The following is a 14468-nucleotide window of genomic DNA, read 5'->3' as shown; positions in this document are numbered from 1 at the left end:
GAACCTGATTTTTATATCGGGTTTGCTCACACCCCCGTTGCTAAGTGCGAACCCAACTCAGTTTCGTGAAAAGTGTTCGCTTGATGAAACTACCCTGGGTCAGTTTCAGTTTTTACAACGAAAACGATATAAGTCATTTTTAGTAAGCGTAGGGTGGCTAAATATGACAAAATGTAAAATTTTTGAAAATTACCAACGTGATGTTCCGTTAATTATGGAATCAAAAACACTTATGATTTCTTCTATGCCAGCTAGGAAAAAAAATCATCAAAATCCAAAATGGTGCTTTTTGCCTTTCTCATACAGAAAGGCTATACAATCACAAACGTGCCATTTGAGCCAATTTGTTCTGAAATGTCTGTACGTGTAGGTATGTGTATGTGACAAATAATGTCACTCGATTTTCTCGAAAATGGCTAAACCAATTTTCACAAACTCACATTCAAATGAAAGGTATGATCCCATAGCTCGCTATTGAATTTTATCTTTATCCGACTTCCGGTTCCGGAATTACAAAGTAATATGTATTCATGAAAAAAAATTATATATGCAAAATTTTCTCCGAAATTTCTTAACCGTTTTTTGCAAACTAAAATGCAGATGTAATGTTTTTAAATTTTTCAAAAAGTCCCCGAAAAGTTTATCCAGATCCGACTTTTTATTCCGGTATTTCAGTGCGATAAGTGAAAAATTTTCGATTTCGTGAGGATTTTTTCAAAAGTGATGGCGAAACGAGGTGCAAAATTTTGTTAAATTTACTGGTAAATTTATCTAGTTTGCTAGTTAGTGGATATATTAATCTACTTGGGGACAACTAGTCCCCGGTTTCCGCTACTGAACACACCGGTAATAGTGACGAAAAGCTCCAAAACCGGAACTCACTTCGATTGCTCAGCAACGGCTAAACCGATTTTCACAAATCATGATTCAAATTAAAGCTCTTAGTGTCTCAAAAGATAGATGCAATTTCATCCAGATCCGAAATTTTCAAACTGTCATACCAAATTATGCAAACCCGGTACGCATCGATACGTGCTGGTACGGAAGAAGAAAACGCCACCGCGTAGCACACAGCGTGCTTTGTTCAATTTTGTATAGCGTGCAGAATTACCATATTTTAATCTATATTAACTTGACATAACTGTTTCCAAATTGAAAAGGTGATGCCAGTTTAGACTAAAGAAAGTTTTTGATTTCATTCAAGTTGGGAAAAAAATCCTGACAGAATCACAGAACAGAAAATCGCGGAACTTCTGAGATCAGCGTAAAAAACCGAAATATTTTTTTGTTGATGCCAGATATCTTAGAAATGCACGGAACGTCCAGGTCGGATTTTTTGGAAAAAATCCAGTTAAGGAATTTTGAAATTTCGGAATGGAACTTTTTTTTTATGTCAAATGAATTTGAGGCGCGTAACATCCGCGAAGAAAAAACTCAAAGTTGAAGAATTTTTTTTTATGCCAACTGGCTTAGAAATGCAATAAAAATTCAAAGAGATCTGGTATAATCTAAAAAAAATATTTGTTTAAAAAACAAGTCGAATGTCGGAGTGTGGACTCAAAAAATATTTCCGGATAACATCAAATCTCGACGTTTTGTTTCGGAGAAAATTGAGTGCATAATTTCATCACACACACACACTCACACACACACACACACACACACACACACACACACACACACACACACACACACACACACACACACACACACACACACACACACACACACACACACACACACACACACACACACACACACACACACACACACACACACACACACACACACACACACACATTTTGCGATCTTGACGAGCTTATTCGAATGACCCATAGTTTATGATAGCAGGTGAACGAAGAAAAAATTTTAAACGCGTTGAGAACTGTTTAAAAATTCGGCTTTTCTCCCTCTTCATTTCAGCATACTGCAAACGTGGCGAGGAACTGTTCACCCAGCTGGCGGAGATTGCAACCACCTGTAAGGATCTGATGTCCGAATTTCGCGCCAAGCTGGCCAAGGAGGAGATGCTGTCGCACAAGATTAACCCCGAACGAAAGTATAAGTAAGGTCAAGAAGAAAACAAAAATAAAAAGAAACGGTAAGCTCTTGTCGTATGCGTCGTGGACGGTTTTTGCTAGTGTTTTGTCGGTGCCAGGTAGCTGTGCTCCTAGCTAGTATCTACGAGCGTCTACGAAACGTGTTAGAAAATTGTTACGAAAGGAAAATGGGCACCGAAAAAATTCGAATTCGCTCCACCGGCAGAATCTGTATCACCACAGGGCAAGGAAGCCGAGTTGAAATACGAACAAGCAGGATCTTTTGCGGGGAATGCGAAAAATATTTATTTATTTAACATTTTCGTGTCAGATTTTTAAGTCTCCTTTTTACACTAACGCCGCATTACTGATGAATAGAATAAATTGAAAGCAAGTTATGTTACGCAAATGATGAATCTGAGCTGGTTTTGATGAGTGTGTGAATCAACTGAAGATAGACAGAGAGAAAGAGGACAGTCCTAATTTAGAGTAAAGCTATTTTACCGATATATATAGTTCTTAGTGGCTTAGAAACAGAAAAAAACGAACAAGACATTTAATCTAACCGTAAAACTCTGATAAGGAAAAAGAAATACATCATTAAAACACATCTCCTGCTTGCGCAAAACACGGAAACACTACAAATTAAATCCTTCTCTCCCGATACCTCCCACCTTCCCCCACACCATCCTGAATCCTAACGGAAAAAGCCTGGCAAAACGACCAACGCGCATAGTTGTTAAGTGTATCTCTCTTGTTGATAATCGACCCCGGTCCCCACAGATCCCCTGAAAATTTTTCCTGAATCCAGTTGCTTTCCTCGTCGTCGTCGTCACTGGGGCAGTAGCTGACCCGTTTATGACACTATACTCGCATAAATATCATCCGCAACCACAATCGAAGAGTTCGGAGCTGGCGCATGAATTTAATTCAGCTCGGCAAAAGTAAGTAAAGTAAACGAGTAACCGAGATTCTGCTCACTAATTGTCTATTTGTAATAAGCACACATCCTTATGGGAAAAAACGGCGACCCTCAGTGACGACCGAGAGAACCGACTTTAGAATAAAGTTGCATGCTGAGAGAATGATGGAAAGATCATTGAACTAAAAAAAAGAAGAAGTGTAGATAGTAATAGCTTATATCAATGAGTAACAAAATGAACAAGTAAAAGACGATACTAAACAGAGCAGAAAACCGCTTACTATTAGTCGGAAGAAAAAAGTAGTAACCGTTCAAATAATTCCGTTTTTTTTTTGTCCCTGTCTAAGAGTATTGTTTTGGGAGTGTGTGATAAAAAAAAACAAATTTGAACAAACAAAAGCAACACTTTGCATGCTAGTTAAGTTTATTGTTCTTCTTTTACACCGTTCTGTGAAGGCCAATGCGTATTTTTTTCCAAGTCTCGTTTAGCTTCATTTTCACTATCGCAACTTGTATATGCAAACGAAAAAAGACAACACAAAGTTCTATAGCAAACACAAACAGTAATAGTTTGAGCTGGCACCACGAACAAATCTATAAGAAACGTATGAAAAAAAAACAAAACGACCCCCGTTTGGGAGGGGTTGACAAACAAATGAAAACTTTCGCAGTTATTACAATTTACACACGGTGATTATTTGATTAACCTTGTTTTTTTATGAAACTTTTTTTTACTCATCTCAAAATGATAACAATCAAAATTAACTGAAGAAAAGAAACTGGTCGTTGTTGGTCCGTAAGCTAAATATCACATCCACTCGGCGCTTAGTTCTTAGAGGGCTAGTTTCTCTTTTAACACTCGCGCTGCATGTCCACCTTACTGCTGCCGCAAGTAATCTGATATAATATGATATGATAAGCATCAAGGAAGTGACGAATGCTACATAATAAATAAATATCGTACTCAGGACCAATTTTATTCAAGTCGGTAAATGAAATTTTCAAATTAAACTTCGTGCAAAGTAAAAAAAAAGCATTTGAAATAGCAGTCCGATCAGTAGTATCTGCGAAAAATATGTTGCATTTTTCTTGCAATTTTGTCATGTTTTCGATAGCCTACATATTTATTTCATTGGTAAAATCATGCATTTAATATAAAATAAAGCATGTTTACCCATGGCGTATTTTCCATAAAGTACTTAATAGATGCAAAATTGATGCGTAAAAACTTTGAACCTCGCATATATTCAAAGGCTCCCCAGAAAAAACAGCATTTTACTATACTGCTATGCTTTCTAAATGATTTATGCAAAACACAAATTTATGATTTGATTACAAATCACCTTTAGATTCGAAAATAATTTTGTTAGAGATCGGTTAAACTTTTTTCAATGTGTTCGAACGGTTGATTCGCAACATTAAACTGACGAATCGAAACCACGGCATTTCGTCTATTCGTCCGTAAACGGGAATGGGACATTTCGTTCGTACGAATGATGTTCGAATACACGTTTCGTTTGAAGCTAAAATGGCATACATTCTAGCGTTTCGCATATGGTTAATCACATGAATTGGACTGATTACATCAATTTAGTTTAAGAAGTTTACTGATATTTGAATATTTTGTGGCAAACGAGTCGCGTTCGAATTCATTCGAGTGAAAACAAGAATGGCTTATTCGTATTCGTTCGAAAGTACCCGTTCGTCGTATTGCGGATACGGACGTAAACAAGAATGAGGGTGATAATCTGTATTAATATTAAATGTTCGTAGAAGATTGAGCTTCCTCTTCACTCAATATGACTGCCATTTGCATTTATGACCGCTTCTAAACGATGCCTGAAGCTTTTGCAGACATTGGCAAATGTAATCTCATTTCTCTCCAACGCTTTGTTATAGAGGTCCGTAGAGAGATCAAATTCGAGTGAGGATGTTCACATACACGTGCTTCACTATACACTGAAATCCAGAGAATTTAAGTCAGGCGATCTAGGTGGCCACATTTGTTTGGAACAGTCCCTCAACCACATTTGTGTTTTTCTTCGACGTGTGGGCAATGGCCCCGTCTTGCTGGAACACAATATTTTCATCCTTGCCGTGGGTAGATCCATGCAAAACATGATCCTTAAAAATTCCTAAGTACGCATCTGTGTTCACTTTCAGGCCTTCTTGGATAAAAACGGGGTCCATTTTTTGGCCATCAGAAGCAACCAATCCAAACACCATCACCCCTGCTGGATGCTTGATCCGAAACGTGAATTTGATGTTATCAGGTGGTGCGACTGTTGGACACGCTGTCAACAGTAAACAGCTTCTCACCCGTAAAGAGAATGGCAGTGGCCATTCTCTCGTTCAGATTCAGTTCTAGAACGAGTTTTACCAAGCTTCTGTTCCATACTCACTCCTAAGGCCGTGGACCATCTCGTCAATTATTTTAACTTTTAGGTAAAATTTGACAGTCGAGCAGTTATTTTTTGTCGAGTAGTTCAATTTAGATAAAACTGTGACCCATTTCAAAGTATGACGGATGGAAAGTTTTCTGAGTTTATTGTGCACTGAAAATAAAATGATATCAAGTGGTATAATATTTACAATACAGCGGACGTAAGAATAACTTCGAGATAAATTTACTTCGTTTGACAATATATTGAAATTTTTATTGTGGTATTTTCTTATACTGAAAGTATAAGTAGAAATAACACAGAAGACATTTTTACTAAGCCTGTGACCCATTTCACGGTTAATTTTAACTTTTATTTGAAATCTGACACTTGAGTGGTTATTTTGTGTCGAGTAGTCAAATTTAACTTAAACTGCGGCCCATTTCAAAATTTGACGGAAGGATAGTAATTTGGGTTTACTAAAGATTTAATATTAGAATTTTCATTGGAAGATTTTTTTCAGTGTCGGAAGATAACCAATAACCATCCTCTCGAGCAGGGTTATTTTTGACAACATCAAATTAACCACTCGAGTGTCAGATTTCAACCAAAAGTTAAAATTAACCGCGAAATGGTTCACAGCCTAAAGGTCTGAAATTAGATTTTTTTCAGTGTCGGAAAATAACTATCGAGTTGTCAAAAATAACCATGCTTTCGAGCAGGGTTATTTTTGACAACGACAAAATAACTGGTGGACTGTTAAATTTTAACTGAAAGTTAAAATAATTCGGGAGATGGTCTAAAGTCTAAGTGGAGTCTGTACGAAGGCAGCGGCTTTAACTGTTTCTACTAAGGTCGATTCCTACGTTCGGCCAAGTTTAGAAGTGGACCAAGTTTTACAATGAGTGGTTGATACATCGCATGACATTAAATACATGAAATTGGTGCGCAGTGAATTTCTCTGGAGGAACATAATCAGGCGAGAGAAACGTCGTTTCGGATTTTTCTGTAAGCAGAATGAATGCGGATTGAACACAATGTGCACTTAATAAATTATCACAATGTATGTTGTGTGACTATCAAGTAGTGGTTGAACGGCGCACTTCGGATTTCATCATGTAGAAATAACTTCTAGATCGTGGATCATACCGCGAATTGTTTTACCTTCTAGTTAAAATTTGTGAGTCGAGCAGTTTAGAATACAGAGAATGTAAGAACTTGAAGAAAAATTTGACAATTGCCCTTATTCTGAATAACGTCGTATCGTTTTTCCGCTCGTATTTCATTTGTATTCCTCATAACGCTAGCAAAATCAAAGGTAGCTATGATTCGATCGAACCACATTCGATCGAAAAATCAATACGTCGTTATTCAGAATAAGGGCGAATATATTGAAACATTTTAATGGATATTTTCTATCACTGAAAATATAAAAAGAAATAACACATAAGTAGTTTTAACTAATGCTTTAACTTATAGTTAAAATTTATCAATCGAGCAATCGTTATCGTTGTCGAAAATAACCCTACTCGGAAGCATGGAATTTTTTGACAGTTCAATAGTTATTTTCGAACACTGAAAAAAATATGACCGCATTCTTTTGTTTCTGGGGGTCCGCGGTTTTTCTTACATTACACTTGATAACATTTTATTTCCAGTGCATAATGTTGTGTATAGATGTTAGTTTTTGTGCAATCTTTTAGTTCAGTGTATAATTTGAAATTAGTTCACTTTCAAGAACTGTCAAAAGAGCTAAAATAAAGTTAGAAGATTTCGGATGCTGGGCATTCTCAGTTTGACCGTTAAACCGTATAGTTTAGTTTTTCCATCAAAATGTTCATTCCGAAAGCCTGCTGGAATACTTACCCCTTACCTGTTGCTGGACCTGTTGGAAGTTCTCGCTGGTATACTTACCTAACCCGCTCTTGGACCTTTGATGTTTCCTCCGGTTGAAAGCTGAATTTGAAAGATAAAGTTTTGTAAAGGTGAGTTGAAATCTTAAGAAACTAAAATAGATATTTAACAATGGCGACGAGGAAAAGCGAGTTCATTTGATAAAGCTTTTCTCTCTTTTACGGCCTCAGTTGCAAAAAAGAGTGTTGAAAAGTTACCGTTGTTGTTGCGAAAACGACGCCCGCGACAAATAACACTGGGTAGACGTTAGCTGCGGAGATCCCCTCGGCTAAGTCGGAAGAGAACTGTCAGTCGACAGATGCGAAGAGAACTGTCAGTCAAGAAAATTAGTTAGATTTTATTTCAATTCATACATTGGCAAGTTATATTGGATACAGGAGAGCTTTCGGAGCACACCTTTTTTACGTGGCACAAGATTTGTGTTACTATTCGTTGATTTCCTTGAAGGTTAGTTTAAACTATTGAAATGTATTAAATGAATTATTCTGATTGTTATTTACATATAAAATCTTAGTTGGAATAGTACTTTGTCACAGATAATAGTGACATCGACTCGCTGCTTTCCTCAGGAAACACGTGAGAAGATAGGAGAAACAAAATATGTAAGCATATTGGCATAAAATGAAGAACATATTTCAAATAAACAATTTTTACAGCTTTAAGCTGCCGCTAATGAAAATAGGGCTGCTATAAGGATTGTTTTGTCCGAAAATCCGAACAAAACTTAAAGATATTTTTTCGGATCTAACCTCAAATATGGCTGAGGGAACAGCATCAACCGCAGCAGGAGGACGAAATTGTATTAACTGTGACGACATTGATTCTATAGACGATATGGTCCAATGTGACTGCTGCGATTTATGGGTCCATTTCCATTGTGCTGGAGTAACGGAAGCTGTTAAAAATGTTCCCTGGAATTGCTCGAAGTGCAGCAATCAGTTGCAAGTGCCACCTCGATCTGACAAGAAGGCGCCCAGCAAGAAGGGGTCTTCGAAGAAGACGGGCTCAAAGAGCGATGCAGGATCGGAAACTAGCAGAGCTGCTAGTCTGGACCTATCTATCCAACAATTGGAATTGGATCAGGAAAATTTAGAGAAGGAGCTAGAGGAGCAAAAGCTCGTCCATCAGAAGCGACTCGATATGGAGCGTAAAATTTCGGAAAAACGAAGGGCTCAGCAAAAAGAAATGTTGGCCAAGGAAAAGGAACTAATGCAACAACGATTAAACGACGAGCTCGAATTTTTGGAACAACAAAAGGTGTTACGTGTAAATTTCCAACGATACCATGACAAGCTTTATCGTCAATTCGAAGGCAGTCACGTAAACGACGCCAGCAAACGTGAAAACACCTTTGACAAAGTGAATACGTGGATGAATTCTGTGCAGCAGGATCCTCGAGGGGCCTACCCGAAAGGTTGTGTCTGGTCCAAAGGCATATCGGATACACCTGTGCCCAATCTATTCCATCAGAATTTGTTAAATTCTAAAGCAGGTAATCCTGGAACAGATGCGGTTGCAAGCAAGCAACAGATGCGGTTGCAAGACGAATCGGGGGGGAACCCGGTTGTCCCACCAAGTAAATTCATCCGTGATACGATAAGACCTGCATGGCAGCAGTCGTTGCATGAGAACGACGACGAAATTGAGAAAGAACGGGAGGAAGTTGAAGAAGATTCAGATCAGCTGCCGGATCTGACCGAACAAGAAAAGGAAATTATTCGAAACATTGTAAACCGTCGAAGGTCGCAGAGAACTGAGTTTCAACAACCATTCTCGACCAGAGGACCTACCTCCGAACAGCTTGCCGCACGACATGCGGTATCGAAACATTTGCCTATTTTTAAGGGAGAGCCAGAAGTGTGGCCACTTTTTATAAGCAGTTATGAATACACTACAGATGCATGTGGGTTCACCAACACAGATAATTTAAAGCGACTGCAAGATAGTCTTCAAGGATTGGCAAAGGAAGCCGTTCAAAGTCGATTATTGTTACCGGAATCGGTTCCCGAAGTTATAGAAGACCTTCGCCAACTGTTTGGCAGTCCGGAGAAATTATTGAAATCACTTGTAGCTAAAGTTCGAAAAGCGCCGGGGCCGCGCATTGATAAACTCGAAAGTTTTCTTTATTTCGGAATAACCGTTAAACAACTTTGCGATCATCTCGAAGCTGCTAAGCTACACGACCACTTGAACAATCCGATGCTCGTCCAGGAGCTAGTCAGTAAGCTGCCACCTGAGTATAAGCTGGATTGGGTGCGCTTCAAGCGCGGTAAAGCTGGAACTCCGCTCAGGGTGTTCACCGATTTCACTAACGGGATCGTCTCGGAAGTTTCCGAGGTGGCCGAATTCAGCGGTCTTGAAGTCACTCGCCAGTGGGATGTAAAAGGAGCTAAAAGTAAAAAGAAGGAGTTTGTATACGCTCATGCCGCACATAATAGTCCGTCGAACACGACCAATTTGGCTGGTACCAAGGAAAAAAAGGTTTGCCCGGCGTGTAAGAGAAAGGATCACAAGTTGCGATTCTGCGATGATTTCGAAAAAATGGGACTACGAGATCGTCTAAGGTTGGTAGAGAAGTTCAAGCTTTGCGTACTATGTTTAAGCGAACACGGTCATTCGCGCTGCACGTTCAATGTTCAATGCAAGATAGATCACTGTAAGGGCAAGCATCATCCCTTGCTTCATCGTACTGAAGAACTCGTCCAGGTGGCTGACGTTGAAAGCAACACACACCTTCGCTTAAATCGTTCTGTGCTTTTTCGCATAATACAGGTAACATTGCATTATGGTGAGTCGTCTGTAAATTTGAATGCCTTCATAGATGAAGGCGCATCCGCCACGTTGCTGAATAACACAATTGCGGTTAAATTATCAGCTGATGGGGTATCCGAGCCATTGGTAGTTCATTGGACTTCTAACGTAAAGCGCCATGAGGATCAATCTAAAAGGTTGGACCTTTTTGTATCTGCGAGAGGGTCCGATACCATGCACAAATTAAAGGGTGTTCGTACCGTGAAAGAATTGATGCTGCCTAAACAGGGTATCAATCTTCAGGATCTTACAGATCGTTTTGAGCACCTGCGGGGGTTCCCGGTAAATGAATACGATACAGTGGCACCGCAATTACTAATTGGACTGGACAACCTGCATTTATTCGCGCCATTGGAATCTCGAGTAGGTGGATCTGGAGAGCCAATAGCAGTACGTTCATTGTTAGGTTGGACCATATATGGTCCCGATAAGTCGGCGTCTTCAACGAAAACAGTTATTAATCATCACTCCATTCTGACTGTAACCAATCAACAATTACACGAGATGCTCGGAAAACAATACGCCATCGAAGATTTGTCTACGTCGTCAATCGATTTTCCTGAGTCCGAAGAAGATAAACTGGCTCGCGACATTTTGGAGAAAACGACTATTCGAGTGGGAGGTCGTTTTGAGACGGGACTACTTTGGAAAAATGGTGTTCCCGACTTCCCAGACAGCTACCCAATGGCGGAACGTCGGTTAAAAGCTTTGGAAAAGCGGCTCTCCAAGAATCCGGAGCTTCAGCAAAATGTATTTCAACAAATCGTGGAGTACCAAAGGAAAGGGTATTGTCACAAAGCAACGCAAGCAGAGTTAGACGACACTGAGAATTTCAAAAAATGGTATTTACCACTGAACGTCGTCCAACATCCTAAGAAGCCGGGTAAAGTCCGTTTAGTGTGGGACGCAGCCGCAACCGTAAATGGAGTATCGCTGAACAGTAACTTGCTGAAAGGTCCTGACTTACTCACCGCCTTACCATCAGTGATCTGCAAATTCAGAGAAAAACCGGTGGCCTTCGGTGGTGATGTGCGCGAAATGTATCACCAATTGCGCATCAGAGAAGCAGACAAACAAACTCAACGTTTTTTATTCCGTTTTGATCCCAGAAGCCCGCCCGAAATCTATGTTATGGACGTAGCAACATTTGGATCTGCAAGTTCACCGTGCTCTGCACAATTTGTGAAAAATTTAAATGCCAAGGAATATGCCACCCAGTTTCCCGAAGCAGCGAAAGCGATCGTCGAACGACATTACGTCGACGACTACTACGACAGTGTCGACTCGGAGGAAGTTGCAGTACGGCGAGCCAAGGAAGTACGCTTCATTCACTTGAAGGCCGGATTTGAAATTAGAAACTGGGCCTCAAATTCTGAAAATGTCTTGCGAGAATTAGGTGAGTCAAAACATGAAACAACAATCCATTTTCAGCAGGACAAGATAACTGAAAAGGAACGCGTATTAGGTCTCATTTGGGATACGAAACTCGATGTGTTTTCTTTCTGTATTCCGACTAAAGAAGACGTATTTGCTTTCGATAATCGTCCTACAAAACGTCAAGTTCTCAGTACCGTAATGTCTCTCTTTGACCCGTTGGGTCTGCTGGCTCCACTCACCGTATTGGGCAAGATGTTAATCCAGGATTTATGGAGAACCGGATGTGATTGGGATGAACTAATTTGCGAGGACACATTCTCTGAATGGAAGCGTTGGATTGAATTACTGCGCGATGTGGAACTGGTCAAAATTCCCAGACCGTACTTTGGTAGCACCCTCTCGACTGAGTATCACGGGGTTCAACTTCACGTCTTCTGCGATGCTGGTGAAAAGGCATTCGGTTGTGCAGGCTATTTTCGAATTGTCGTTGGCGGGCGAGCTATATGTTCTTTAGTTATGGCTCGTACGAAAGTTTCCCCTTTGAAGCAGCTTACAATCCCGCGCTTGGAACTGCAAGCAGCGGTACTAGCGGCCAAACTAGCTAAAGCAATCCGGCGATATCACTCTTTGAAAGTAGAAAAGGTTTTCTTTTGGACCGATTCTCAAACCGTTCTCTCGTGGATCAGATCCGACCAAAGAAAATACAAGCAGTTCGTGGGATTTCGCATCGGTTCCATATTAAGTTTAACGAATGTGACGGATTGGCGTTGGACACCGTCGAAATTGAACGTTGCCGACCACCTAACGAAGTGGGACAACATGCCGAGCATGCTGCCTGATGGTCAGTGGTTTCGAGGACTAGACTTTTTATATGAAGCAGAGCAACAGTGGCCAAAACAGGTACAACCACAACCAAACACGACGACAGAAATGCGGGCGATCTTTCTTCTGCACGACATAGTACTGATTGAACCCTTCATAGATGCCAACCGAATTTCAAAATGGAATGTGCTAGTTCGGACGGTGGCTTGTCTATACCGTTTCATCTCGAATTGCCGACGGAAACATCGTGGCCAACCTATCGAGGCCTTTACGTGTACGGAAAATCAACGGGAACTGATTTGCTCGTTTATACCAGCAATCAAAGTTGGATTGCGGAAAGATGAATACCGGTCTGCCGAAGAAGGGTTGTTTCGAATGGCACAGTGCGAAGCGTTTGGAGACGAAATAAAAATCCTTCGAAGAAATCGACAAGTTCCGCGAGACAAATGGATGTCCTTAGAGAAGTCCAGTCCTCTTTACAAAATGACTCCTTTATTGGACTCGTCGGACGTTCTTCGACTCGAAGGCCGCAGCGCTGGAGCAGAGATGTTACCATTCGATTTGCGTTTTCCTATCGTGTTGCCTAAAGACAATATTATTACCACCAGACTAGTGCAATATTATCACGCTCGGTTCGGCCACGCTTTCAGGGAGACCGTCAAATGCGAAATCAAACAGCGTTTCGTTATACTTAACTTAAGTTCCGTAATTGCAAATATAGAAAGACAGTGCGCCTGGTGTAAAGTTAACAAAAACCGTCCGAGCATTCCCCGAATGGCTGCACTACCTGTTCAAAGGTTAACACCGTATCGACGACCATTTACTTTCGTTGGGGTTGACTATTTAGGACCAGTAATTGTAACGATCGGTAGGCGATCGGAAAAAAGATGGATAGTCGTTTTCACCTGTTTGGTAGTCCGTGCCATTCACCTCGAAGTGGCGAATAGTCTTAACGCTCAATCATGTTTGATGGCTATCAGGCGCTTTATCTGTCGCCGGGGACCGGCTGCTGAATACTTTTCGGACAACGGGACTAATTTCCGAGCTGCAAGCAAAGAAATTACACAGCAAATACGTGAGGTCCAGAAAGAGTGCGCAGAGGAAATGACAGATGCTAGGACACAATGGCACTTCAACCCACCTGCCGCTCCCCACATGGGAGGAGTGTGGGAGAGAATGGTCAGAACCGTTAAAGCGACGATGGCTTCTCTGGACGACGGGAGGAAACTAACCGACGAAATTCTTCACACAACGTTATGTGAAGCCGAAGATATGATCAACAGTAGACCGTTACTTTTTGCTTCATTGGAGTCTCCCCTGCCTGTACTTACGCCAAATGATTTTCTGCGTGGATCGTGCCCTAATGAGCCTCAGGAGGTCGTACCACCTACAAATGTAGCGCTAGCGTTGCGTGACTCGTATAAGCGATCTCAGCAGCTATCAGATGAGCTTTGGAAACGGTGGATTAGAGAATATGTTCCCAGCATAAACCTCCGAACGAAATGGTTTTCCGAGACACGATCATTAAGCAAAGGTGATCTGGTCTATGTGGTAGACGGTGATCGACGTAAGGCGTGGATTCGAGGAGTGATTGAAGAACCAATCGTTTCCAGTGACGGAAGGGTCAGACAGGCTGTTGTTCGAACGAACAGTGGTACCTACAAACGCGCGGTTGCAAAACTAGCCGTCTTAGATATTGAAGGTGGTAACGCTGCTCCGATACAAGGAAGCGGATCAGGATTACGGGTCGGGGATTGTTGCGAAAACGACGCCCGCGACAAATAACACTGGGTAGACGTTAGCTGCGGAGATCCCCTCGGCTAAGTCGGAAGAGAACTGTCAGTCGACAGATGCGAAGAGAACTGTCAGTCAAGAAAATTAGTTAGATTTTATTTCAATTCATACATTGGCAAGTTATATTGGATACAGGAGAGCTTTCGGAGCACACCTTTTTTACGTGGCACAAGATTTGTGTTACTATTCGTTGATTTCCTTGAAGGTTAGTTTAAACTATTGAAATGTATTAAATGAATTATTCTGATTGTTATTTACATATAAAATCTTAGTTGGAATAGTACTTTGTCACAGATAATAGTGACATCGACTCGCTGCTTTCCTCAGGAAACACGTGAGAAGATAGGAGAAACAAAATATGTAAGCATATTGGCATAAAATGAAGAACATATTTCAAATAAACAATTT

The 14468-nt window shown here is 40.7% G+C and overlaps 2 protein-coding genes and 1 long non-coding RNA gene across 8 annotated transcripts in view; 2 read left to right on the top strand and 1 right to left on the bottom strand.

The window, feature by feature from the left end:
* LOC131425598 (kinesin-like protein Klp10A) overlaps positions 1 to 3740 on the top strand; it is a 112721-nt gene extending 108981 nt beyond the window's left edge. For all 6 annotated transcript variants that reach the window (XM_058587615.1, XM_058587613.1, XM_058587614.1 and 3 more), the window contains one exon: positions 1924 to 3740. In XM_058587615.1, coding sequence (XP_058443598.1) covers positions 1924 to 2069 — 146 coding nt within the window. In that variant the 3' untranslated portion in view covers positions 2070 to 3740. The remainder of the gene's footprint in view (positions 1 to 1923) is intronic.
* Positions 3572 to 5557, bottom strand: LOC131425599 (uncharacterized). The gene is made up of 2 exons (XR_009229004.1): positions 5364 to 5557; positions 3572 to 3858 (listed from the first exon to the last, which is right to left on the bottom strand). It is a non-coding gene; the product is annotated as an uncharacterized LOC131425599 (long non-coding RNA).
* Positions 5558 to 8012: 2455 nt separating this feature from the next.
* On the top strand, positions 8013 to 14051 carry LOC131427953 (uncharacterized). The gene is made up of 2 exons (XM_058591556.1): positions 8013 to 9962; positions 10029 to 14051. The coding sequence occupies exons 1-2, from the start codon at positions 8013 to 8015 to the stop codon at positions 14049 to 14051; spliced, it is 5973 nt and encodes a 1990-aa protein (XP_058447539.1).
* The last annotated feature ends 417 nt before the right edge of the window (positions 14052 to 14468 follow it).

This window comes from Malaya genurostris, chromosome 1, assembly GCF_030247185.1.
Source record: "Malaya genurostris strain Urasoe2022 chromosome 1, Malgen_1.1, whole genome shotgun sequence".
NCBI classification, from domain to species: domain Eukaryota; kingdom Metazoa; phylum Arthropoda; class Insecta; order Diptera; family Culicidae; genus Malaya; species Malaya genurostris.
The sequence above is the reverse complement of the archived record's forward strand: the minus strand, read 5'-3'. Positions and strand labels throughout refer to the sequence as shown.

Excerpts from the sequence above, each read along its gene's own strand:
- LOC131427953 (XM_058591556.1), top strand. The coding sequence starts at position 8,013 with ATGGCTGAGGGAACAGCATCAACCGCAGCAGGAGGACGAAATTGTATT. Across the intron at positions 9,963-10,028 it reads GTACTGAAGAACTCGTCCAG|GTAACATTGCATTATGGTGA; the intron begins GTGGCTGACGTT and ends CGCATAATACAG.